Source organism: Sciurus vulgaris (assembly GCF_902686455.1).
Source record: "Sciurus vulgaris genome assembly, chromosome: 10".
NCBI lineage: Eukaryota > Metazoa > Chordata > Mammalia > Rodentia > Sciuridae > Sciurus > Sciurus vulgaris.
This window is the reverse complement of record NC_136470.1, coordinates 11,808,588-11,836,532: the sequence shown is the minus strand read 5'-3', so window position 1 is coordinate 11,836,532 and position 27,945 is coordinate 11,808,588. Positions and strand designations below refer to the sequence as shown.

The window sequence follows — 27,945 nt, the reverse complement described above, 5'->3', positions numbered from 1 at the left end:
CTCAGTGATTTAGTGAGGCCCTAAGCAACCCAGCAAGACTTTGTCTCTAAATAAAATACAAAAAAGGGATGGGGATGTGGCTCAGTGGTTAAGCACCCCTGGGTTCACTCCCCAGTACCAAAAAAAACAGCCAAAGTTTTACATATGAACTTTAGGGGACACTTATCCAAACCAGAGGCCAAAGCCCGAGACCCTCAGTAAAATACACGTTACTATAACGTATGATGGTGTTCCTATCCCAGGCCGACAGAGCTGAGATGGGGTCTGGGTTCCTCTTCCTCAGAGGGACATGGGGCTTAAGGAAGTATCTAGATACAGGAGACAGAGGGAGAGCTTGGTCCTGCCGCTTTTGTTCCATGGTCTCTCCAGCGCGCTCTTCCTCCTGTGGGCTTGTCGTGTGGCCTGCGGTTGTTGGTTTCTTGCTTTTTCATAACCACCCTGCCATTTCCATGTCTTGCCCTTCTGAGAAATGTCCAGGTTAAGAAACATGAACATTGTTATGGTCAGAAAGATCCCCTGGAGAGCCCCATGGAGGAAAGGCACCAGGAAGTCCCTTCAGACAGAACGATGGTGGAAGAGGAGGAGGACTCCCCGGCCGAGCTGCAGCCCAGCTGTGAGCTCCTCTGTGCGGGCCTCTCGTCTCCCTTAATGACCACCTGCTTCGGCTCTGACTGCCATGACTGAAGGCCACAGACCACGTGCTTAAACCACCAGCATTTATTTTTTCCCAGTTCTGGAGGATGGACATTCGTGGTCAAGGTGGCAGCAGATCTGGTTTCTGGTGAGGGCTCTCTTCCTGGCTTGTAGCCAGCAGCCTTCTTGCTACCTCCTCACGTGGCAGAGAGAGAGAGGGATCTTCCTCCTATAAAGCCACCAGTCTTGTCAGACTAGTGACCACCCTTAGTTCTCCTTTTAGCCTTATTTACCTCCTAAAAGCCCCATCTCCAAGTACCTATCACGTTGAACTTGGGAGGACAAAATTCAGTCCACAGCAACCACCCTGAGAGATGGGGCTCTGATCCCCTCCTCTGCACTCAGAGAAGCCGAGGGTCAGAGGAGCTGGGCCATTTGCCTGAGGGCACCGTGGATGTAGCAGGCCCAGGATTGGCAATGGACTAACAAGACTCTCCAAGCTCACAAAGCTACGGCTCCACCTTCTCTGAACAGGAAGTAGGCCCTTAGCCTCTGGAGGCACAGGAACTTCCTGACGTTGAGATATCGAAGTTATCCACATTTTCTCCATGGCTGTGCATCATTTCACACGCTTGTCACTCCCAGAAACCAAAGAGTCTTTTCCTTAGGGCTGGTGCCTCCATGAGACCTTAGCTCCTTAAGGTCAGATGCTTGTCATCTGATTTCCTGTCATGTCCTAGTGTCTAGGACAGTGCTGGTGGAGACGAGGGGCACAGTTAGCAGGTGACTGGATGGCCAGCCCTGAGCAGAACACTGTGAGCCGTCTGTGACTGGCTACCCCAGAACTTACTGTTTGTTGATAATTTCTTAAAACGTGAGGACTCAGTGGGCTGGTATCTAGTTTCATTGGGGGTGTTGAGTACATTCTGTCAGTGAGCCTGCCAGGCCTGGATTTCTGTCCAGGAGAAGATGACACTAAGTGCTTGGTGCTGGACGCTAGCTAGATGGACTAGTCATCAGGGGACTCTCAGACTCAAGTCCCAGAGGCTTGCAGAGGGACAAATGCCTCCGGGTCTGCCTGTGCCCCTCCCCGGTGGCCACCTGCATGAGGCAGTATGAGGTGCTTGGTCAGTGGTTCAAGGCCAGCACCCAGGAGAGGCGTCCGATGAAGCCGTTCCACGTAACCAGGCAGCGACAACAGCCGGCATCAAACGTTCCGAGTGCCATCCTTGTCACTCCCGGAAAGAGTCACCAGCCAACCTTCAGGTGCACCTCAGCACCCGAGGTCACAGGGGTGTGGTCTGAGGACTGGACAGAGGTCCCTAAGGATAGCCCAGTGGCAGGGATGGCTGGGAACCAAGAGCATGACCTGGGCTGGTTCTGGCCCAAATCTGCCACATAGTTGGTAAATTGAAGCCAAAAGGACAGTTCCCACCTACTCGAAGGTCAGGTCACAGGTAGCCTGGCACATTGGTGCAACCCAGTGCTCATGGGAACAAGAAAGACCAACCAGGGGCTTGTCCTGTGTGGGGAACGCAGCAGTCAGGAAAAGGGACGTGAGAATATTCAGGGGTCACTGCCAGTCTGACTAACAGCTTCTCCCAGGGCCACTTGAGTGATCGGTGAGGTGGCTTTCCCAACATAGAAGGTTTTGAAATTAGAGGAATGGCAAGGAGTGTGTGTGTTTGTCTGTGTCTCTGTGTGTGTGTGTGTGTGTGTGTGTGTGTGAGAGAGAGAGAGAGAGAGAGAGAGAGAGAGAGAGAGAGAGAGAGAGAGAGAGACAGAGACAGAGACAGAGACAGAGAGACAGAGAGAGATTTTCTTAGGAAGGCAGTTTGCTAGCTGGCTCCATATGAGCCATTGTCCCCTGGCAGATTGTGCCTGAGGGGACTTTTCTGTGTAAGTCCCAACTCCCCTCAGAACATGACGCCTCCCATTCCCCATCAGTAACGCACCTCCTTAGCATTGTCCTCGCACCCGGCTCTGGTCTGCCTCCGCCATGCCTGCCGGCGTGCTTTCTGGGGTCCAGTATTTCCGTCACCGTCCCCAGCCCCTGGGACCTGATGAGTGTGTGCCTTCCGCCCTCGGCAGACCCTGCTGTGGATGTGCAGAGTGCCGGGGTAACTGGGGCCACAGGTAAAGAAGCAGAGCAGAGGGGACAGGCTCACGGTCTCCCCTGACTGGAGAGGCATCATTGTCTCCCGTGAAAGGAACCGTAGGGCTCAGACAAACCCGTGGGGAACAGAAGTTTAATCACACGTTTCAAAGTCACAGTTACTGGTCCCCTGCCAGGGAGAACAAGTGGAGCTCAGCTGTCATGTCACCTGGGTATGGGCTCTGACGTGTTCCCACGGTCTCCAATCTTTGGTTCCACGACAGAAAGTTACTGACACATCCCTAAGCGCTGTCACCGAGGCTCCAGGACTCCGCCTGCTCTCAGAGGGACCTGGCCCTGGCTGCCGCCTGGCTCCTCTGGTGGCAGTAGGTCCCCAGGAGGTGACACCCTCTCCATGGCTCCTGTGCATCTTATCTGGACAGGAATAAATTTGAGCTGCTGCTTGTGTTGGTCCCAGACCAGGACCTAAGAGTAAAAAGGGACCTTAAAGGCTGCCAGCTACCGTTCTGAGGCTCCCAAGAGCGTACTACAGATGATAAAATGAGTCATTCACCCTAGCCTGTGATGAAGAAGACAAAATTTAGGACAATACCTATGAAACACAGTGTGAAGATTCTATTCAACCACAAGAAGAAGAATATCTTTATTTTCCAGAACAGGTGGAACAAGGGGTCCCAGCCGCCTCATGTGGTCCAGCTGATCCTAGAAAACAGAGGAGGTGCGTATTGTGCAAAGCCTGGGGCTAGGTAGACAACCGTGGGTCCCAGCTAGAGGTGACAAGTGACTCAGCTACAACAGGAGGGATTCGGCCAGCTCATCTTTAAGATTCCATGTGACTACCAGCCAGGATTGTGCCTTCAAACCAGCCCACCCAGACGACTGGGCAGCCCCCTTCCCAGGGGCTTGCCAAGGGGGACCCATCCTCTCCATCCTTGGCCACTGGATCCAGCAGACTTGATGTGGACTTTCCCAGGAGAGTGACTGCATGGCAGGAGGTGCACCTAAGTCAAGAAACACTAGGTTTTATGGGGAGAAGATCTCTTGGCAGTGGAGCCCAGACCCCACCACCCAGGAGAAAAGGAAGAAGAGGAACTGACTTTATGGAGCCCCATCCTCGGGGCATCAAGCTTAGTGCTTCAATCCATGATCCCCTCCCCTTGGCTATGGCAGGGGGCCCATGAAGGGCTAGATGAGGGGGAGGAAGGAATGTTCTGGGCTGAAAGAAGAGCGCATGCAAAAATGACAAGGTGGGAAACCATACGACGTGTGTAAGTTATGGAAAGGTCAGTGCAGGGAGAGCAGAGAGCCAGGGGAAGACTCTTGGGCTTGAACTTGAAGAGGGGCAGGGACGGGGTCGTAGCAAGCTTCAGGATGTGACTTTCACTGATGAGAGGAGAGAGACAATGTGTAAGTTTCAAGTTGGACGGGAATATGATCAGATGTGTGCTCTTGAAAAGATTGCAGTGGCCACACCAGGAAGTTGGATGGAAGGATTGAGGAAGGAAGTCAGGGACCAGCTGTCCACAGAGAACAGAGCAGTATTCATCATCCCTAATTTTTAGATAAATTCACTAGGTAAAAAAGACACTTTAATGAAAGTGAAAATACAAGCCCCTCGCAGAGAGATAGTCACTGTAGAAATGCTGTCGAAGGATTCTTGCCAAGGATAGACAGAACACACACCTATTCTCCACATAAAAGAGGAAAATACAACCAATAGAAAAAAATAGGCAAATGAACTAGCATTTTAAGAAGAGGGAGTCCACAAGCTTGGGAAGAAATGAACCTGAGATTTGTGATCAGGAAAATACAAATCAAGACCATAATAAGATACAATTCTATTAGAATGTGATTGGAGAAAATTAAAAAGTCTGTCCATGGCCAAGTTCTTGAGAAAATGAGCACAGGTGTCTATTATGGTTTAAATGTGGTGTCCCCCAAAAGCTCACGTGTGAGACAATGCAAGGAGGTTTGGAGGAGGAATGATTGGGTTATAGCCTTCACCTAATCAGTGAATTAATGCCTGATGGGATTAACTGGAGTGGTAACTGGAGGCAGGTATGGTGTGGTTGGAGGAGGTGGGCACTGGGGGCATGACTGTGGGGTATATATTTGTATCTGGAGAGTGGAGTCTCTCTCTGCTTCCTGCCCGTGATGTGAGCTGCTTCCCTCCACCACACTCTCCTGCCATGATGTTCAGCCTCACCGTGAGACCTGAGGAATGGAGCCGGCCTTCTGTGGACTGAGACCTCAAACTTTTCCTTCTCTACAATTGTCCTTTGTCCTGGTCAAATCTTTTAGTCACAGCAGCAAAGAAGCTAAAGCAGCATCACACATGCCAACCACTGTGGAAACCACTTGGGTAGCATCTCCTAAAATGGAATCCACACACCCTTAATCTCATCCCATCACCTCCCTGGACAATACCCAAGAGAGAGATTTCTAGGAACATCTGCAAGAATGTACACAGCTGTATGTCCCCAGCTGTGTGCCCCCAGTAGCAGGGACCTGGCAACAATCCAGACATCCATCAGCAAGAGGGTGCGTGAATGGACCTCGGACCAGCCCGGATGACAGAAGATGATCAGCAGTGTGGTGTTACGGAAAAGAGACCAAATCCCAGCCTCTACCCGCCACATTCTGCCCTTATGGTAAAGTTTCTAGGAGCACGTGCAGATGCAGAAAATATATGAAAAGGAAGAAGGGGAGCGGCGGACATGGAATTCAGGTGGGAGCCATCCTGAGGGGCAAGGAGAGGGTGAGGAGTGGCCAGAGGTTAGACAGGCTGCTGTCGGGGACATCTCTCCCATGCTGGGAAAGGACTCATTGCACAGGTGGAATAAAAGTAATAGAATAAATAAGCCAAAAGGAGGGCCGTGTATTGACACGAGCAGAATATGTTGTGCCCTAAGGATCACAACTCCCTTAATCCCATTGATCTAAATTCTTAGAAAGAAAGAAAGAAAGAAAAGGCATAGCAAATCCATTTCACGGGCCAGACCCTGGACCTGGCCACCTCTGTCCAGCTGAGGACCTGGTCCTCAGCCACTGCTTGGAAAGAAGGGGAGAGGACTGTGGGTGATGGCTGTTCCTCAGAAGCTTGACCAGGATAGAATTCTCCTGTGTGAAACTGGCCCCGTCCTGCCCATGGGGACAGGTCTCACCCTGTGCAGTGAATGCCCCTTCTCCCCAGGGCTCTGCCACCAGATGTGGGCCCTTGACCTGGCACCTCCAGAACCACAGGCAGCAGCTTCACGACTGGGGCTCAGGGCTTATGGAGCACACTGTGGCAGCCCGACTGTCACTATTGAGAACCACAGAACTGAGGAGGACAGTAGCTCAAAGGTCCAGAGTGGGAGAGGCTGGAGCAGGAGGGCAAGCGCAGGGTGTGAAGGAAGGAGAGTGTCTTGGTTCATCCTTTCTTGCCAATAACACGATATCACAAGCCGGGTGAGTTATAAAGAAAGGAGGTTTGTTTTGGCTCATGGTTCAGGAGGTACAAGGTCAAGGGCCCGCGTCTGGTAATGGTTTTCTTGCTGGTATAGTTCTGAGACAGCACAGGCATCACATAGAGACTGGGAGTGCGTGTGTGTGTGTGTGTGTGTGTGTGTGTGTGTTGGTCTCTCCCTCTTCTTACAAAGCCACCAGGATCCAATCTGGTGGACTCTGACCATCTGACTATCTAATCCCATCCTTTCTCAAAGGCCCCACCTCTGAACACCAGAGTCAGATAAATGTCTCACGGTGGGATTATATTTCAACACATGAGACTTGGGGCCCACGTAGCCCGTGTCTAAACCGTAGGAGGCGGTGAGAGCAAAGCTGGGGAAGACGAAGCTTTGACCCACACGGCAGGAGGAGAAGCGGTTTGTCAGCTGGGTGGGAGGCTCAAGTCTTGGCATCTTCTCTCTTCCTGTGCAATGACTTCATCCCGAGTGCCAGCATCTCCAAAGTTCCATTTAGATGGGCTGAGAAAATGCAGGGGGACCAAAGTGCCCCCCACAGTGAGCTCCCTGTTTAAGTTCTGGGCTCCATTCCTAGAGCTCTGTCCGAAGAGGCCACTGGCTTTGGACAGCAGCTTCCCCTCTGGGTCCCAGCTTGAGCGTCTGCCTCAGGGAACGGCCAACTGTGGCCCGTGGCCCCAAACCTACTGCCAAAGTTGTATTGGGACAGTAGTGCCTTCTTTACACATTGTGGCTGCATTTTCACTGCAACAGCAGAGGTTGGCGTGTGCAGTGGAGATCACGTGGCCCGTGAAGCCTGACATCTTTACCATCTGACCAGTCACTGGGAACGTCTGCCAACTCCAGATCCACACTATGAAGGAGTTACCGAATCATTATTCCCCAAAATGGAAGTGCCCACACCCCAAGGGGTACACACCACAGAGAGAGTGAGAGTAAAATAAAAGTGAATTCGTCCTTCCCACACTGGCCTTATGCAAGGACTGAGCATTCGTAAGGGTTTAGAACAAGACACACAGAACAAAGTAGCCTTATTTTTATTTTTATGATTACATGGAAAGTCCACTTGGATGCAGGAAAAATTACTAGAACTTCTATTATTTTTTTAACTTAGAAATTAAACTTTGCTGACATCTATAAGATAGTATTTAAGTTCCTATCTGAATGAATTTATGAAGTCATTTATACTTCGTACAAAGATTAATTCTTCATAATCTACCACTAATATAGCTAACATTTTATTGAACATGTACTACATGGCCGTGAGTATTCCTGGAGCTTCTCAGAAATGAACTCATTTCATCATAGTAACTCTATAAGAAGAATGTACTATTCGTCCCATTGTATAGATAAGGAAACCGAGGCACAGAGAGGTTACCTAACTTGCTCAAAGTCACATATCTATTGAGTGGTGATCCGTGTTTAAATTCAGGGGGATCTGGTTCTGGAAAGCTCCCGAGTCTCTCTTCCATGTGTCCTCTCATGCGCATACACGCATTGCCTGTAGGCAAGCACTTTATTTTTAACTCACTGAGGGATAGGATCCTGAGGTGGTCCCAAAGGTGCAGTCCAGGTCTGGTGTTCTTCGCAGCCTGCCTGGGCAGACATCGGTTTTGTGGGATTTGGGCTGGGGACAGCTCCTGACACCTCACTTGTCTTCCTCCGCAGCTCACCCTGAGAGAGCCGCCCTTCTGTTTGTGTCCAGCGTCTGCATCGGCCTGACCCTCACCTTGTGTGCCCTGGTCATCAGAGTGTCCTGCACCAAAGACTTTCAGGAACTGCAGCTGGGGAGGGAGCACCTGGTGCCAGGAAGCGACAAAGCTGGGGCGGACAGCGAGGAGGAAGCAGAGGAGGAGGACTCCTCAGACTCGGAGTTTCCAGGGGAACTGGCAGGCTTCTGCAGGACTTCGTATCCAGCCTACAGCTCCATCGAGGCTGCAGAGCTGGCAGAGCGGATTGAGCGCAGGGAGCAAATCATTCAGGAAATATGGATGAACAGCGGTTTGGACACCTCGCTCCCGAGAAACCTGGGCCCCTTCTACTGAAGACCATCTGCCTCTCAAGGAGACCACACTTTCTGAAGAGGGAAGGCTCCAAGATGCCCCTCCAGTTCTGTTTCGTTTATACCTTCTGTGAAGGAGAAGTTTCCATGTCATCTGAGGCTGGTGAAGCCAGAAAGCCATCAAAGGGACATTTCAAACTGTTTACAGCACCCCCAAAATAAACTCGAGGGGAGACGTCCGTGTGTTCTGTACTTACTTGAGTTCTTGTCTACACTTTAACAAGTCTGTCTGCCATCAGAGTTCACACACACCGAGCACTGACAATGACAGGTACCACCCTGCCTGTTTCTCATGTAATAAGCATAGGTACAGTAATTTCACGAGATAGTAACATTACCCCCATTTTACCTATGAATAGGCAGAAGATCCACAGATAGCAATTTAAAAACCTATACTGATACTCAGGACAGCAAACAAGAGCTCATGAGAGCTTTTCATTCCTAACCTTTGTTTACAAGCAGGAATTGGTAAATTTTTCTTTAAGGACAAGACAACAGAGCTTGTGGGCATTGTGGTCCTTGTCTCTGCCACAGCTACTCAGCTTAGCTATTGTGGCTCAAAAGAAGCTGTAGAGAACACCCAGTGAATGAATATGGCTTTTTTCTAACATATCAAAATCTGAATTTTATTTCTCACATGACACATATTCTTCTACTTTTAAAAATCTGGCCAGGCACAGTGGCACACACCTATAATCCCAGTGACTCAGGAGGCTGAGGCAGGAGGATCATGAGTTCAAAGCCAGCTTCGGCAAAAGCAAGGTGCTAAGGAGCTCAATGAGACTCTGTCTCTAAATAAAATACAAAATAGGGCTGGGGATGTGGCTCAGTGGTCGTGTGTCCCGGAGTTCAACCCCCATTACCACCCCCGCCAAAAATTGACCATTTAAGAATGTAAAAACCATTCCTAGCTCAAGAGATGCACAAGAACAGACAGCAGGCTGGATTTGGATCACAGTCTGTTTTCGTAAATATCTTCCAGAAAGCCTAAATTATCCTTGTTCTGTATCAAAAGAGTTTGCGGACTCCTGGCTTAGAGTTTAAAACTGCAGAGCTTCTCGGGATAAAAGTCAACAACCAGAGCATCCAACAGTCCGTGGGTAAGGAGGAAGTGGAGTCAGCTTTCAAAGCATTGATGAAGGAGCTAGAAAGAAGAGTTTAGGAAAGTACTGGAAGGACTGGTGGCAGGCGCCTTCAGAGGCCCCCCTGCGAGCAGGAGACTTAGCGCTGTGGTGCAGTGTGGGAAGATGTTTTCTTTCTTATGCCCGTGGGACCTACTCCCAGCAAGCCTCCCTCACACCAACTCTGCAAAACCACGTAGATGAATGCAATGGTTTGCATATAAGGGGTCCCCCAAAAGCTCCTGTGTTAATGCAGGAATGCTCAGAGGCGAAATGATCATGAGAACTGCAACATAATACATGGGTTAATCCATTTGATGGGTTAATAATGTGAATGGACTAACTGGGTGGGAACTCTAGGCAAGAGGGGTGTGGCTAGAGGAAGTAGCTCACTGGGAGCATGCCCAGTGTCTTGGGTGCCCTTTCCCTCTCTCTCCTTCTCCCTCTCTCCCCACCCCCTCCTCCTTTCCTTCCTTCCCCTCCCTGCTCCCTGGCTACCATGGGATGAGCTGCCTTCCTCCTCTGTGCCCTTCTGCCATGATGTTCCATCTCATCTTGGGTCCAGAGCCATAATCTCTGACCATGGACTAAAACCTCTGAAACCACGAGCCTAGATGAACCTTTCCTCCTCCTCTAAATTGTTCTCATTGGGTATTTTGGTCACAACAATGAAAAGCAGACTGGCCCATTAAGTGTTGGAGTCTGCCACACCTGGCTCGAAGTGCTGGAGCTGACTCAGTCCTGAGTGACCAGGCAACGTGGACCTGTTCCCTAAGTAACAGTTGAGGGTACAGAGCAGACATTACTTTCGGTGCCATAGGTCATCAGGTGAAGGAATGGAGTGAGGAGGCCCAGACACCCAAATGGGGAGAGAGGTCTTCAATATTTTTTTTTTTAATAGAAAGTGAAAGTCACAGAACATAAATTAACCTCAGAGTAAAGAGTTCAGTATAATTTTGTTGACTCATGGTGTTAGACCACCACCCCCTCTATCTGGTTCTTAAATATTTTCCTTGCCTCAAAAGAAAACCCCAACCCTGGAAAACCTAAACAAAACTTCAGAATGGCTTAGAACTCCCTATAGGTTCATCTTATTCTTAAATTATGGACAAGATAAAAAGTAAAAATAAGATGCACTTTGGAATAATGCACTTGATTAGAGATTGATTTTGATTTTTGTAAGCAGCTCTTTTCTATCATTTTCCAGTTGAACATCAGATTTCTGTGTTTTCTATTTGCAAGCATAGATCTATAATAGCAGAGTCACAGGTGGAATTTTGTAGATGCAGTAAAAATTAAAGTGAGTTGCTCTTGCAGACTTAGCTTATACAAATAATTATTCATAATCCTTTTTGATTCTATGGTGTAGAAAGTTTCTTTTTCTTTTGATGGCATATGAAATAGTTCCCTTCGTCGAGACCATCATGATCAAAATTAAAACTTGAAAAATGATGGCTGCGTATACTCAAGGGAAAAACTCGAATACTTAAAATACTAAACAGCAGAAATAATAATATTCTCATCTCAAGTTTTCAAAAATGCTGTGTGACAGTGAATCCTGCGTGCTTGGTTTTGATGAAAAGATGTTGATTGGGGGAAATTTTGACAATTCTTTCATATTTTCTGATACAGAAAGTGAAAAATTATATGCCATCTTCTGAAGAACTTCATGGCAATGCTGAGCATTTTTCGTATAAGTAAAAAATCATTTGCTAATCTTAAAAAAAATATGCCCACCAACACCCAACCCCACTTACCCTCTCTCTTGAGCTTCTGGCAGCCCCTAATCTACTTTCTCTCCGTATTAAATGGGATCACACACTATGTAGTCTTCTATGACTTTATTTCATTTTGCATTGTGTCTTCAAGGTTTGTCTGTGTTATTGCATGCATCAGGACACCTTTTTATGGCTCAGTAATATTCCATTGTATGGATATACCACAACTCATTCATGCAGTCATCAGTCATCAGTTGGTGGACATTGGGGTTGTTTCTTTGGGTCGTTGTGTACGAGTGCTATGTACACTCATGTGGTATTTTACCAGCAGTAAAACTGTGCACAGCAAAGTAATTGCAGACGGAGTTGAGAGAAATCCTGTAGTTCCCCCTCGGCAGAGGAAAGGGGGCAGTCAGGGTGAGTCTGGCCAGCGTCCCCTCTCCCACCCGCTTCTCCTGCCAGTGTCAATGATGGCTTCAAGTGAAGAGCAGGGCTTGGTGAAGAGGGCTGTCCTGGGGACAGGCAGGGGGTGTTTGGTGAGACTGAGATTCCTTAGGACATCCAGGTCCCCGAGGTCTCCATCCACAGTGCAGAGGATGGGGAGAAGGGGAGGGTGTGGGAATGACACCAGAGAGAAATCTCTTCTGGATCGTTACAGAGAACGAAGAGAATCCTGTTGCCCGCCATCTTTATAATGATGACTCTCTGATCAAAGAGAACCCTTGTCCTTCCAAATCCCTGAACCCAGCAGGGAGCATTTCAATATTGTTCCAGTTCCCAGAGTGGCACCTCCTGTCGCAGCTGTTTCTGGTTCCCAAACGTTCCCTAGCCCTGTGAACAGGAATACTGTCCGTTTGATGACCAAAGAGAACCTGCCTGCGAAATGCGTTTGCCTGCTGGACCAAGAGCTGCGCCACACTGACCTTGGCCACAGGTCCGTTTCAAGTCTGTGGTGCTTTCCCCTTATCTCAGTCTCCCCGGCACCTGGCACCCCTTCTCTCTCACACACACACACGCCCCTCCCAGGGCTCCTGAAGACGCAGCTGGACATCAGGTCTGCCAAGGCCAGGGTCAGTTTTTAGCCTGTGCAAATAAAGCGAGTTATTTCTTTGCATTTTCTGAGCCCCAGAGAAGAATGCCACATTCTTCTCATGGAAGGAGGCCGAAGGGTCCTGCTGAGATTGTGTTTGGATGGGCACAAAGCCCGGGAGGAAAATGACCAAACCGGACTTGGATGAGAGGCTGCTGCTGGACCGTGGAGGCTGGGGGAAGCTCCTGGGTGGAAGTCTCCCCGGGGAGCTCAGGGCGCACACGGCTGCTGTTCTCCGTGGCTGTGTGCATCTCTGGGCAGCAGAGTCCCCGCTGTTTCCAAGCGTGGGGGCCCAGAAGTCCCGTGGGAAGGAGCCAGTCCTTGCTGGGACGCGTGCTCACGTCACCACCCGGTTACTGCCAGTGCTGACTCAAGACCTGAGCCGCCTGCTGTGAAGTTCGGCCCTCTGGATTCGCCAGAGCTTTTCAGAGGGGCTTCCAGTGCTATGTGGCTGCTGAAGTATTTGCTGCTGGACAAGCAGGGACAAGCAGGGCACACCCGGGGTTCAGGTAGGTTTGGGGGGTTCTGGAGACAGTCCCACCATTGACCCACACGAATGGTGCAGTGCATGATTCTGGTGTCCTCCCAGAGCCCCTTTCTCAGGCAGGACGACCACACCACGGCTCTCTGGGGGTGCTGCGAATGGTCCTCGCCTGTCCTCTTCTGTAGAGAAACACACCCCCTTCTTACAGGCGTACCTCCAGAGACCACTCCTCCATAAATCCCTCCCACGAAAAGCTGTATCTGAGGATGCTGACTTAACCTGTCCCGTGGGTGGGGTCTGCGACCTGGGGCTACCTGCCAGTCCCCGTTGGTCCACATTGTCAGTGCCGTGTCAACAAAAGAGCATGAGACTTTTCCTCTCTCACAAGAGGTGTCAGGAAGTCGGCTATGCACAAGCCTGACACCTGGTGATTCTTGGGAAAGGGGCACTCTCCTCCAATCTCCCCATCCTTCTCCAACCTGGAAAACACATCCTGCTCCAGGTTCCCCCGACCAAAGCCTGATGGGATGTACGGGCCAAGCTGGGGAGCCAAGTGAGTGCCTTAGCTCATCTTCTCTTGCTGTAACAAAATACCTGAGACTGGGTCATTTACAAAGAATAGAAGTTTATTTTGACTTATGGTGCTGGCATCTGCTCTGCTTCTGGTGAGGGCCAGTGCTGCTCCACGCATGGTGGAGAAGACGGGGGAAAGCAGTGGTTTGGGGAGAGGTCACCTGGCAAGACAGCTGAGGAAGCCAGGCTCCCTTTATCATGGCCTGCTCTCACAGAAACGAATCCACTCTGGAAGGAACTACATTAATCCCTTTTCAGGGGATTAATTATCTAATTACTTCTTAAAGGTCCCACCGCCTCTCGACGCTGTTATATCAGAGACCATGAATTTTGAGGACAAGTCATAGTCAAACCACAGCACCAAGTCTCTTATCCATTTTCCCCGGGGTTCCATGCTGCTCCCAACAGCCCCCACTGCCTTGCAGGTTGCTGTCCTGATCTGCACCCTAGGTCCCTGGAAACCTGGCATCCACCAGACTGAACTCTGGGCTTCTTCACCCTCTGGGCTGCTCATGTCTCCTGGCTTATGCTCTGGCTTGGTCCTACTTGGGTCTTGGGGTAACCCACTTGTGCCTCAGTTTCCTCCTCTGCAAAATGGCAAAGCAGTAGTATCTTCCGGTGGTGTCGAGAGTGACGCTGCTTTGCACATAAGAGCAGCAGGCATCAAAGTGTTTACTGTGGGTGACTTCGTCCTCCTGAGAAGCAGCACCCGGCTCAGAGTGTGGTGCGGGCTGCACCCTCAGAACACACCGAGGGCATTCCACAGAACTCAGAGGCACCGCCCAGCACTTGACGAGAGAACAAGGTGGCTTCTGAGGCCTTGGCATGGAGAAGAGTGTATGGGGGAGAAGTCACACTGTCTGCAGAGCTCAGAAGAAAAGTATCACGGCCTGAACTTCCTTGGATTTTGTGGCCCCATCCATTATGAAGTCTCCACACATGGACTTCCGAGGCCGCACCTGGCTTTGGCAGGGCAGTCATAACCTGGAACTGTGGTCATTTTGTTCTCAGAAGCCCATTGTAAGCCTGACCACCAATGCAGCTGGCCAAACTCCATCCAAGACCGGACGGTGGCCTCAGAGATTATATCCTAATACTATTCCACGACATGCTCGGTCCACAGGAAGCCCCCCTGGTTCCAGCTAGAAGGAGGCCAGAAAAGGCCTGATAGCCATCAACCACGTCAGAGTAAACTCAGGAAGCCGGGCCACCATGGCCTTTTAGGAATTTCAAATCAAGGGGTACCTCCTCTGGGTGAGACGCAGTGCTAGGCTCCCTGGAGACCAAATGAGCTGGGTGTCTATAATTACCGGTGTTGACACTGGGCTCTACCATCCAGCAGGGACACTAGCCACATGTGGTTATTTAAGTTTAAATTTAAAGCCATGAATAGGACCAGGATGTGACTCCACAGTACACAGCTCCCCGGGCATACCTGAGGCCAGGATTGAATCCCCAGCACCACAAAAAATAAAGTTAATAAAATTTGAAAGTCACCTCCTCGGTTTCACCAGTTACGTTCCAAGTGCCACTAGCCACAGGGCCAGTCTTGGCCAGTGCAGAGGGTTCTATTGGGAATGCTTCCCAGCATATAAAATCAGACTCAGAGACACCTGCCCCGTTAGCTCACTGTGATAAAATGGAGCAGATATTTCCTCTCACAGCCTCACCAACCAGGGATGTAACCAGATGTCAAAGTCCCAGGCACAGGAGGGGACGCCCGCCTCTGCTCGCCATCTTGGGGATGGTCCACATATCCTGTCTCCTGCCCTGATACCTCAGGGCGCAGGTCCACAGCCCACACTTCAGCCCCACCTTTGCTGGCTCTGACCCCGCTCAGTCCCTTCCATCTCGTTGTGAGCCATGAGCAGATTCGGCCTTTTCCTTAGTCTTCAGAGGCCTGGGCTTCACCAGACAGAATGTGGGAATGAGGACGAGCAGACCCAGCAGCCCCGGAGCACAGAGACCACGAGTCCACCTAATGGCCTTGGGGCACCCAATGTGGTCCCCGAAGAATAAGCAGCATTTCCAAAAGTGGAGGTGAGAAATGGAACAGCAGCAATGAACCGGGGTGGGAATGGTGTGCGGAGGAAGGGGGAGCAGCCCAGCGCCGGGTGCATCAGGCTGCAGGGGTGAAGGGTGCCAGGAGGCGGGTCTGAATGCCAGGCGATGGCACGCATCTGATGCCCTGGTTGGAGGACGGCATTTCCCACTTTGGGCAGCATCCCTCTATCTTCCCAAGATAAAAGACAATACTAGGAGTACGTTAAGGGACCCACAGCCAGGAAGAGGCTGGGCCTGGCCTCAAACCTTGCGCTCTGGTCTTGGAATTGGCTCCTGATTTTAGTAAATCATATGTGGAATATAAAATATTGATCTCATAGGAGCTGAGAGTGGGACGGGGACTGGGGTTGCCAGAGGCTGGGGAGAGAGGGGTGTGGGGAGGGATGGGGAGAGGTTGACCGGTGGGACCTGTACTAAGCACAGTTGGGTAATAACAGTAATGGACTGAATATCTCCAGAAGCAAGAAGAAAAGATTCTGAAGGTTTTCACTATAAAGAAATGATCGCTGATTGAGAAGACGGATGTGTTTAACCTGATTCAAACATTGCACAATGAACACATGTTCCAAAACATCACATTAATATGTATGCCTTTGACATTTTTATGTATCAGTTAAAAACATTTATAATCTTAAAAGATCTCTGATCCCTATCCAGTTAATCTGACACTCTGGAAATTACCAAATTATAGCTTAATTCTGTTGGAGAAACTAAAATTGACATTCTTAGAAAGCTATTCTGGGCACCAAGTTCTGTGGATGCTTTAATTTGTTTTTGTTGTTTGTTTGTTTGTTTATTTTGGTATTGGGAACTGAACTCAGGGCATGCTACCACTGTGCTACACCCAAGAGCCTTTTTATTTTTTATTTTGAGATAAGGTCTCACTAAATTGCTGAGGCTGGCCTTGAACTTGTGATCCTCCTGTGTCAGCCTCCCGAGACACTGGAAATCGTACCACCATACCCAGAGAGAGGATGCTTTTAAAATGCAATTAATTTCACCACTGCAAATGGATGCCAAGGTTCTGACAAATTATTTCTAGAATAGCCCCTTTTTTTTAAAAAAGGTCCCAATCTTAAAGACGGCTCACTGCCTAATTGCATTTCTTTCAGATCACTCCAACAGAAAATCCAATTGGGAATTTATCTTGAGTTAAAAATGCAACCTTCTTGCTTTTAAGTGAATAGCCTGGGCTATCATGAGCTCAGAGTACAGGGACTCAGCAGAACAAAGAGAGGAAAGCTGGTCACTTCCGAGTGGGGCACTCATGAATTCCCCAAACTCGCTCTGTTCCAAGCTCTTGACTCTATGGATTGAGTGCTTTCAAGAAAAGGAAAATAGAGTTTGTCATTTCCTATTGTTTCAGAGACTGAAATGCAGCCTGGGAAAGATCGGGGGAAGAGGACAGGACTCATGTTCAGATGACTAAGCACCAATCTGACCTGGAAAGAGCTTGATTCTGCGGAAGGGAGGGAGCTCCAATTAGAGGGCTGTGTGGAATAATGACATGACCTCACCACAGGAGGAAGAGGAAAGCTCTCTCTCCCGCTAACCATGCACTAGAAAGAAAACGTGTTACTCACCGGTGAAGAATTTGCCAGAAGAGGCAACTGGTGAGTTGCCTCCCGGCTCTGGGCTCCACGACTTCCTTCCTTAGCACTTGACCTTGATGACAAAGCCTCTGGACCCTGGGAGAGCGAGATGGGCGAGGTGGGCGTTGGTCAGGGAGGGGGATCCCGCAAGCCAGCGGGTTTCCGCTGGGGTCTCATTTCTGTCACTCGGTTCGTACCTGGGGAGAGCGTCTTGTTAAGACATCTTGGGAAAAATTCAAACTGATCTGAAAAAAAAAAAGTAATAAAGATACATCGTGTTTTTAAATGAGGTCGATCTCTACAGACAGACATAGAAACATGAAGTCATTATTAAACGAAAACTGCAAATTGTAAAATAATGCATAGATCGTGGTGCCACCCACGGGTGCAGCCTAGCGCATGTGCGCAGCCTTCTGAGCCCCAGGATGAGGCGCTTCCTGGGGGGCTCCTCTGAGCAGTCGTCCTGATTCTCCCCATTAAGAGTTCTGGCTGCTCTACAACTCGGCTTGTTGCTACTGGTATCTTGGAGCTACGGGTCCAGGATTGCTTAGTTATTCCATCTCCATTGTTCAGCGGTGCCCTAGAGCATGAACTTCTCCAGGCTTTGCTCCAAAGAAAGCCAGTCCCCTCCAGAGAGCCCTGCAGCGCTCTGTCCGGCAGGACCGCCTCTCCCTCTGGGCCTCTCCACCGCGCAGAGGCTGGGACAGGAGCCCACTTCTCCCGAGGGCCACCCGCGCTGGGAGACAGTGCTGGAGGAGGGATGGCCACCTCTGGTCTTCCAAGCCTGCCCCTCTGGGTGCACAACCTCTGCCTTGTGAGGAGTGCACTGAGGACGTTTGAGGCCCCAGCGACAGAACCCTCAGCCTGAGACCTGGAGCTGCTTGGGGAAGGGGAGCCCCAGCCTCCCCTCTGTGCCTGCCCTGCTATGGCTTTGTAACTCGAAGATCGAGGGTAAGGGATGCTGGCAGCTTCCCTTCCTCGGAGGAGGAAACTGTAGGCCAGATGAGGGCCTCGGGGAGAGAAAGCTCCTGGCTTCTTGGCTACAGCTGCTCAGAGTACAGCTCCTGTCACGTAGGTGGAGCTGGAGGGAGATGGGACCAGGTCCTGCCTGGACTATGCCACGAATTGTCCCTAATTCTACTGAGACGCTGAGTTTGGGGCTTGGAAGTGTTTGCCCACTTACCATATGCCCCCAGGAAGTGACTTTTAAATGGTGTGTTTTGTGTTTGAATAATTTTCACCAGTTAAAGGGGCCTTTGCCTAGGAGGAGGTGCTCAGAGCACCTCCCAAAGCCCCCTGAAGGCGGGATCTGGGCCGTGCACATCGCTGCCCTGTGTTGTCTGCATTGGGGCTTTCTGATAAATATTTGCAACTGACAAATATTTGTGCCTGGAGTGCATCACAGTTAATTCTTCATTCAACCTGGGCCCTGGGAGAGGAATACAACTCTGACCAAATTTTCTATCATTTCACTTCTCTGCCAAACATTTGGGCATTAAGGGGTTGAATCTTAGCTGGGCAGTGACACATGCCTATGACTCCAATGACTCGGGAAGCTGAAGCAGGAGGATCTCAAGTTCAAGTTTAAACTCTCTCTCTCCCCCACCCCGCTTCCTCCCTCCCTCCCTTACTCCACAGCGCTGCATTCTGGAAGCATGCATCCTAAACCCCAGGTTTCCCATAATGGGGTGGGGGTGCTGAAACAGAATAGGGACTAGGGATGCCCTCTTGTCAGGACCCCTTGTCCACGGATGACCTGGAGCTGTTTCCAGCAGTTGGTTGGAGCCCATGCAGGGTAGCTGCCCATCTGCTACAACCTCCAATGTAAGTACCAAGTTGCTTTGGGCTGGAATTAGCTCAACTCAATCATCTCATACTGGCAAGAAGGGCCACCAGGGAGTTACAGATGTCTTTAGTTTAAAAAAAAAAAAAAAAAAAAAAAGAAGTAGATTATTCCTAACTGTTTGGCAAAAGAACACAATAAAAAAAAATAATAATAAGAGGAATTCTTGGCAGTGAGAAATTGGGTACCCCTGGCTGATTTGGACAAATCCTACCTCTGTGCCCACCTGTATCCCTCCATGACTTCCCTTGGCCCCCAGACCCGTGACTCCGAGCTCACTTCCATGCTGATGGAGACTGACAGAGGATTCCATCAGGACAGCTTTGCAGAATTCTGTGACACCCACCTGGCTCCACAGATGGCTCTGGCCCTTCTCCCCCAGGCCCCAAACAGGCATGGTGTCTTCCTCTTCCCTGCCTCCTTTGTCTGTGTCCACCCCCCTGTCTGTCAAGTCATTCCTTCATTCTACAAATCTCCCCTGAGCACCACCCTGCCAGGCACTGTGCTGGGAACTGGAGAGACAAAGGTGAACAGTGTGGCCCTTTCTGCGGGGAATTTATATTCTGGCCCGGGAGACGAAGATGGAACAACACAGCAAAAGATACAATTAGCTATCGTGATAGTGAAGACAGGACAGGGGACACTGTAAGAGAATATTCGGGAAAGAGTCTGATGGAGGTCATCTCCTCCAGGGAACTCACCCAATGAGGTTGTTCTGGGCGGTCTCTATCCTTCCCCCACCCCAAAGTCCTAACCTTGGCATTGGCCATGGAAAGCCAGGCCTGCTACCAAGGGAGTGGCCGCTCTTTGTTCTGAACCTCAGCTCTTCTGTGGGAGGAAAGCCACCACCATCCTTTGAGATCGGAGTTAGCATTGTGCACTTCTGGTCCCAGACCTGGATTTCCTTGGGATGAAAGCCAGAGGTGGAGCCATAGCAAGTCTGCATTCCAGGACAGTCCTGCCCTTGAACCTCCCCAGTATGGGCAAAATTAGTCAATCACTGGAGACTAGGATCAACGAGATCACACTGGGCCGGGATACCAAGGTGGGACAATGATGGAGTTCTGCCCGCGATTGGAGGGAGGAGCCAGGCTGATGGTCAGGAGACTGAGTCCCCTGCAGAGTGGAACAGCCAAGTCGTCTGGGCGCCTTCTGAGCTGTGGATGTCCTCTGGGGAGCTGGTCCCCTGACCCAGCACTGCGTGCCTCTCATAGGAGGTTAACTTTGGAAATGGCTGGGAGACTGCCACTTGCCTCTGGGGCAGGCTCAGCTCTGGGGACATCAAGGGCAGGGGCTGTGAAGCCTGGCTAGCCCTGGGAAGTGAGGGTGAGTCACTGGCCTGGGAACAGGGCGAGACCCCACTGAGGGCCCTGGACACACTGCTCACAGCTGCCCAGGAACCTCTGAGGTTTGCAGCAAAAGTGTGTTTGGTGAGAACACCTTTCACATGTAATGGAATGAGGATCAAATTAAAAAAACAACTGATGTCAGCTTCGCCAACCACTGAGCACACCACGCGGCATAAGGAATTATCACCCTCACGGCAAGGCTGAAAGAAGTTAATGCACACGGTCTCTGTATCAAGTGTTCTCGAGGCTGTGGTTGGAGCTGCAGGTACATGAGACAGACTCGTGGAGAAGCCGCGTGACAGCCAACCCAGAGGTCAGGGCCTTGCAGCTACAAGCCAGCCAACTCGGGGGTTGGGGCCTTACAGCTACAAGCCAAGAAGGGTTAACAATGGCCAGGGCCCCCAGAAGCTGAGAGGGACCAGGAAGGAGCCTCCCCTGGAAGCTTCAGAGAGAACCTGGCCTGGCCACACCTGACTTTAGACTGTTAGCCTCCAGATCTAACTCCTATTGTGTTATGCCATCTGTGGCGTTAGTGGTGGCAGAGAAAAGGAATTCCAGAGCAGCTTCCAGGAGCTGCCAGTAGCACAATGTCCACTAGTCCTAAGGATCCCCGCTGGAAGCAGGTGACATTCAAATTGGGATTACTCAAGGAACTTTACTTACAGAATATGAGCTGAGACCTGCTTTGTGCCAGACCCCTGCTGGACTGAGGCCAACGGGTGCTGGGGAAGGTGTAGCCACCTGCAGTCTGGCGAGGAAGAAGTCCTGATGTTTTGCATATCCACAGTGTAAACACTCCCTCCTTGGCCAGTGTGAGCTAGGGACCTGATCTTACTGTCACCAAGCTGGGAAGATGCGCCCTGTAGCACTCCATTGTATGGCTTCTCCCAGCAAAGATAGAGTGAAATAGTTGGGAAGTGATGAGTTTGGAGAATTTACTGCTGTTGTGCTGGACAGAAGTTACTTAATTGTAAACTTACATCATTTAATTTTTAATGGTGACCATGTTTAACAACCAGTTTGCACGATTCCTTAAATGGAAGCCAGGGCAGCAGGCAGCTGACTGGAGGGTGCAGTGGTAGAGAGGCAGACGGCAAGAATGACCGTGGCCTTGTAGGCTTTAGGCAGTGATCTGGGTCCAGAAGACACTGGTGAGATGCCCCCGGAGCACCTCCATTTCTGTTGTCTCCAAAGCTGCCTGGAGGAAGCGTGGTCCACGGAGCAGCCTCCACGTTCAGTAGCCCACTGGCAGGCTGACCGGGTCAGGCAAAGAGCACTGACGCAGCCCAGTCATAGCTGCAACCAACTGCGAGCTACCGGGAGACGTGCTGATGTTTGTGTCCCTAGAGATGACACAAGGCAACGGGGGAGGGGGGGTGCCCACGTACCTGCACACACACACACACACACACACACACACACACACACACACACACCAGGACAATGCCGTTTGCATTTCACCGTGACAGTTCTTTCCTGCACAGAGCTACTTCTTTAGATCCCCTTGTGTCGGGACCAGCCCAGGCACCAGGGGCATTCACAAAAGGCAAAGCCTGCCCTGCCTTCTAGCAGCCTGCAGTGTGATGTGCCGTTGTGGTCTCCCTCAGCTGCCTGCCACTCCTGCTAGGGCTGATAAGGACCACACACCTCAGCCCTGGTCTGCTGTCATCTTTCTCAGTGCTGAAGGTGACAGGTGGTTTCTAGTGAGTGAAGGATTGTGATGTGACGCCAGGTCTTATTTCTTAGGCCCCCATAAATACCTGCACTGGGTACCACGTACGGCGCATGATTTAGGTGCCCCACAGAGTTAACCTGTCTGGGAAGTTTGGTCTCTGGCTTGTTTAGTGGGAAGAGCACGTCCCACAGCTGTGGAAACCTCCGTAGGGTGACCATCATCCCCGGTCACGGGGAATGGAGGCATTTTCTGCTGCACAAGATGTTCAGTTCTAAAACCGGGACAGCAGTCCCAGAAACCCCGATTCTCACCTCCCTCTGACTGCCCAGGTCTACATGCAGAGACCAGCAAGGACATTTATCTCGTGCTGCATTAAATAGCCACTGGACTCTACACCTCATTTTCATTAAATCCGTTCCTCTAAGAAATATTATAGCATTTACTCCTTTTCGTTTTATAAGACATGTTGAAAAGTAGTCATTCATTCCTAAGTCCTTCTTTTCAGCCACTTTTAATATTCTTTGAGAAAGAAAGAAAGACACAGAAAGGACTCTCGGGACCAAAACTTCACATATTTGGACCAAAAACAAAGGTGAGCATTTATTTCAGCAAAATTCATTCACGGTCCTGAAAGTCAAGTGTGTGGATATCAAAGACACCTTTTCAGCCTGGGATCAGGCCCTTGTCTGCGCTTGGATGGCTCAGTCACGATAAGCCAGGTTGGCACATTCGGTGCTTCCAGGAATGTGACCCTAGAGGAGAGAAAGGGGAGTCTGCTGGCCATAGACACGGGGCTCCCTGGCCAGCCTGGCTCTGGAAGGGTCCTGCCTGCTCCTGCTCATCTGACCGTGGCTTCTCCAGCTCGCGGCCCACAGTCTCTGACTCACACCGGCCAGGGAGGGGCTGCAAGTCACGCGGGTGCTTCCAAGAGGGGTGCGTGGGGAGCGTCCATCCACACCTTCAGATTCCAGCTGCTTCGTCCTCACTGTGATGGAGCACCAGGGCTCTGGCCGGCGCTCCGGGGACGGCCTGCACCCGCGCTGCAGGATCAGGGGCCCTTTGCCCCTCGTCGCTTCCTTCCACCAAGCCCCTGAGGAATGAGAGGTGGCCCAGCTAGTGACAGCCCTTTCGCCTGTTCATTCCGGAAGTATTCCTTATTTGCCATCTGTACAACTTCCTTGATGAGCTGTCCTTGGGCCTCTTTTAAATTGAGTTGCTTCTTTTGTTTTGTTCACCTTTAAAAGTTCCTTATGCACTTTAGGTATTGTTCCTTTATCAATGCAGACTCTTTTTCCAGTCTGGGAATGGAATCCAGAGTCTCACACATGGTGGCAAGCACTCTCCCACGGACCTACACCCCAGCCTGTGTGTGTGTGTGTGTGTGTGTGTGTGTGTGTGTCGGGGGTGGGGTGCTCCCTGTGTCGAATGCCCTTCTAGGAAATGACAAAACGTCCTGTGCACAAGGGTGTGTGCTATTCTACACGAACGGTCAGGGACGGGCTCTCTAGTAAGCTAGCACGTGAGCACCAATCAGACGGAGGAGAGCAGGGAGTGCAAAGGCCCTGGGGAGACCACACGCTTAGCCTGCTTGAAGAAGGACAAGGCCTGAGTGGTCAGAGATGAGGACCAGGGTCCCTGAGAAGGACTTTGACTGTGAACTCTGTTCCCTGTAGCTGCTGCCACAGACTGGGTGGCTTAAGATCACCGGCATTTACTCTCTCCTGGTTCTGGGTAGTAGAAGTCAGAAATCACCTCTTCCACTTCCTGGTGGCTGCAGACATCCTGTGGCTTGTGGTGAATCTCCCCAGCCTCAGCCTGTCTCTGGTGGCCTCACCTTCTTTTCTGTGTCTCTCCTATAAGGACACCTGTCACTGGATTTCGGGCCCATCTGGAAAGTCCAGATTCTTGACAGGGCCGCTGTGCTGGGTGGTGTGGACCAGCGCCTCCTGGGGCAGGTTTGAGAGGAAACAGGAGGGACTGGCCAGTATAGACAGGGGTCTTCAGGGGTTTCTCAACAAAGCGGAGTGGAGAAGTGAAGGATGGGAGTTAGTGAGAGAAGACTTTTCAATGCGCCACCCTATTCACGCAATTTTTAAGTGAGTTTGCATTTGCATATTTTGAGTGACTCTGTTTGGGTGACAATGTATTACAGCTACCTTCCCATGCTGCTTCTATTCCTCTGACTGAAATTCTAAAAAAATGTCTCCTTGTGGTAACATATACAGGAAGGTTACCATCTTAACCGTTTTAAGTGTACACCATTCAGTGGCATTAAGGACATGAACAGTGCTGTGCCAACGTCACCACCATCCATCACCAGAACATTCTGTGGAACTAAAACCCTGTGCCCATGAGACTCGACTCCCCATCTCTCCCTGGGCCCCGGCCCCCACCATCCTATACTCTGCCCATGGATCTGACTACTCTAGGGGCCTCACAGCCCGGGACGCACACCCGGCACTTTGTGTCTGGCCTGCTTCACAGCGTAATGGCCTCAAGGTCAGAACTCCCTTCCTTTGTAAGGCTGGATGACCACTCCATCAAGTGGACATGCCTCGTTCTGTTTGCACATCCATCGTGGATGGTCACTGGGTGGCTTCCACATTTTAGCTGTTGTGAACAGCGTGCTTGGGTGTGCCTGCCGGCTGTCACGTAATCTGACTTGGTGAACCTCCAGGGTGCGAAAGGCCATTCAGTGAAGCAAGGCTCCCTTAGCCTTCCCTGGACCTCTGAGAATCAGCACAAGTGGCCACCTGTGATCTTTGCACACATGCAGTGTGAACATGTGAACACACAGGTTTATGTTTCACTTTAAACTAAACAGTGAGTGCATACACAGCTTCACACGTGGACTCCCCCATCAGTTCACGTGACCCTGTTTCTCTGGGTGTCTGCAGAGTGCTCTGTTGCATGACGATTGCATGAGAATTATCCGCCCGGCCCCCTCTGGAGGGTGCTGGGGTGTTTCCATCTCTTGCTATGATGATGGTGCCAGGTATGGCAGGCTACAGGTGGCCACCTGAGACGTCGGGACCGAGCCCTGGAGACCGTCAACATTACCTTATGTGGACAAAAGCTCTTTACAGATGTGACCCCGCAGGACTCTTGAGATGGAGAGATGCCCAGCCAGGTGCTGCTTCCCGGTCCCCTCCCGACCCGTGCCCACATGAGGTCCTGGAATGTTCCAGGTCCAGGGTAACAGAGGACAGGGTGTGCATGTCCACTCTCTTTGCCTTTTCACCAGCAGGAAGCAGAAATGCTGGAGTCACAAGACAGAGAAACCAGAGTCCCTGAATCACCACACAGAGAAAAATGCCCACCAGCCAGAACATCCACAGGGGATCAGCTCAGGAGGGAGAAGCACAGTTCTATTGCACCAGCCATGAGACGCTCACTTTTTTACACTGCCTGACTAGTCCACGTGTGTGTGTGTGTGTGTGTGTGTGTGTGTGTTGCTGGGGACCAAACACAGCACCTCGTGCACGCCAGGCAAGCGCTCTGCCCCTAAGCTATGCCCCCAGCCCACTATTTCTTACCTAAAGTCCCAGATCCATTTTCTGAGGATGACTTGGAAAATGATGCTCATGTATGTCAGTGTTAAATATGGATGTTCGCTGGGCGCGGGGCACACGACTGTAATCCCAGCGGCTGGGGAGGCTGAGGCAGGGGTGTCTCAAGTTCAAACCCAACCATAGCAACTCAGCAAGGCCTTAAGCAACCCTGTCTCTAGATAAAATGCAAAATAGGGCTGGGGATGTGGCTCAGTGGTCAAGTGCCCCTGAGTTCAACCCCTAGTACCCACCCCTCCAAAATTACCTTCAGGCCACGTGTAGAAAGTGTATATGAAACATAAATAGAATTTTTGTACTTAGACTTGGGTCCTATCCCCAAGATAACCCATTGTATATGAACAAATATTCCAAAATACGAAACCATCCGAAATCCAAAAACCTTGCGGTGCCATGCGTTTTGATAAGGGAGACCCAGAACTCATCAGCATCCCAGGCTTCGTGTCAGGAGTGGGACCTGAGGCCCCCGGCTCTCACGCCCACCACCATCACCAGAAGGACCTGCCTCTTACCAGGAACTGCTCATTTCCTCAACTCTGGAACTAAAAAAGGCGTTTCTTTGTTTAAAAAATTACGCCCCACCCTGTCTTTTGGGTCCCCCGTCCTTGGGCAGCTCTGGGCTGCTTTCTCTCCTCCTGTGTTAAAGGGCTAGACGGCGCCTGTGGTCACGACTTACCGTTCCAGAACAGCCAGCAAGGGACACTGGAGACCAGGTGCCCATCCAGCTGTCGATCCGAGGCTCCAGCTGCAGGCCGGGGTCTCTTTAGGCCCCTCGCTTCCCTCTGGCAGGCGAGCGCCCCTCGGGCTCCCCACATGCTGGCGCCAGGGAACCAGCTCCTCATTCTGGCTTCTCTTCTTCCCGTTGCTCAGCGTCGCAGGGCTGGGGCCCAGGATGCTGCAAGCAGGCCGGGACTCACCCGCTTACCCAGCACAGAAGGTCCGCACGGGCCACCCCTGGGCACTGTGGCTCGCGGCCGCGGGGACCGGCTCCCCCTGTCTCGTCGCCCTTGTTCTGAAGCCCATCTTCTGGTCCAAGGTGAGACCCACCCTTTGCAGCTGCACTCCAGGCATCAGAGATGAGGAAAGAGAAGACAGGGAAGGAGCCTCCTGCCACGAAGTTCAGGATGACTGTCCTGTCTCTGTCAGAGCTTCGTCACATGGCGCACTGGCTGTGAGGGATGCTGGGGAGAAGCCGGTTTCCGTTAGAAGACTGTGCCTGCTTTTAAGAGAGAGAGGACGAGAGAGAGAAGGAGGGAGGGGGAGAGAGAGAGAGAGAGGGAAAGAGAGGGAGGGAGGGAGGGAGGAGGATTACTAAGGACAAGGAGAGGACCGCAGGGGGACGCACACAGTCACCTCTTTTAGTCTGCTATAATACTCTAACAAGAGGGGCAAGACTTGGGTCCAGAAAGAACCGGAAGGCAGACGTGGGTCCTGTGCTGGGATCTGGGGAAAGCTGTACTGAGAAGGCTTCTGCACGGAGGTGCCCGGGTGGTGACCTCCCCCTCCCCAAGAGCAGCGGGAGGGGATGAGGAGGGAAGCGGCCAAATGACCATGACAGGACAGGACGTTAAGGTCTGTCTCCTGGCCAAGACCAGTCGGGTCTCTCCACTGCCTGTCCCTGTCTGCCCTGACACCCAGGAACCGCAGCCAGTCACGGTGGGAGGCCTTAACAATGTCACGGACACCCAAGTTCAGGACTGGGCGGGGCCCTCATGGATTCAGACCAGGCCCTTGGAGCAACCCACATCTCACCCAGCTTCCCCAGACTCAGGACGCTGCCTGAGAGGGAGCACTTTCATCTAGGTTAAGACACCTTCCTCTAGATGGATGTGGTCCCTGGACACATGACATGGTGACGGGATAATGTGGGAACTTTGGAAAAGGTGCACTCTCTGGGTAGATACGGCTCTGTGCTTGATTTCAGTCCCCACAATTCTGTCAGAAATATCTGTGCTGTGCACAACCTGAACAACTGTGCACAGCAGCCTGGAAAAGACACATAGTCTAGGGGTTGGCATTATATCTCCTGATCAATGGCCAAACAGTCATGAATGATTATCAATAATATGTCTCTCAATTGACCTGCCAAACTGGAGAGGACAGAGCAAAGCCCTTGAGAACCTGGGATTGGAGCATCAAATTAGAAAAATCTGGACAACATAGGCATGGGCAGGCCAGGGGAGTCCAGTAGTTGAAGACTTGGAGCTGAGCATCCCTGGGGATCAAGTGGCTAAAGCTCCCCTAAGAGAGTCTTAGAGAGGGTAAAACTGCATAGAGAGACCTCAGAGCGGGCAGAGGGTCCCCTAGACAATGTAGCTGAGAAACTGCCCGGGCCCAGGAATAAACTGTGCCAAAAGACTGGGCAGGACTGTGCTGGGAGCCCACAAGGAGGGCATGAGAAAACCTGGGCTTCAGGGCAGCAGGCAGAGGCCGCAAGAGCAATGCCTCCATGGCGATGATCACAGCACCACAGAGGAGGGGACTCTCCCTTTGGAACTTCTACCACGTGTGCTGCCAGCCCTTGTGCATCTGTGTGAGCCTGGTTTGAGGTTAGCTCCCACCACCAACTCCTTCTTCCCTGGAGAGCAATCC

General features: G+C 51.1%; 1 protein-coding gene across 3 annotated transcripts in view; it reads left to right on the top strand.

Annotated features, from left to right (window-relative positions):
• The window catches only part of EVA1C (eva-1 homolog C), a 79,508-nt gene extending 67,956 nt beyond the window's left edge, over positions 1-11,552 (top strand). The window contains exon 6 of one of the 3 annotated variants that reach the window (XM_079101344.1): positions 7,882-11,552. In XM_079101344.1, the coding sequence (XP_078957470.1) occupies positions 7,882-8,258 (377 nt within the window). In that variant the 3' untranslated portion in view covers positions 8,259-11,552. The remainder of the gene's footprint in view (positions 1-7,881) is intronic. The other 2 variants (XM_079101343.1, XM_079101342.1) reach the window with 2 other exon arrangements.
• Positions 11,553-27,945: the final 16,393 nt, after the last annotated feature.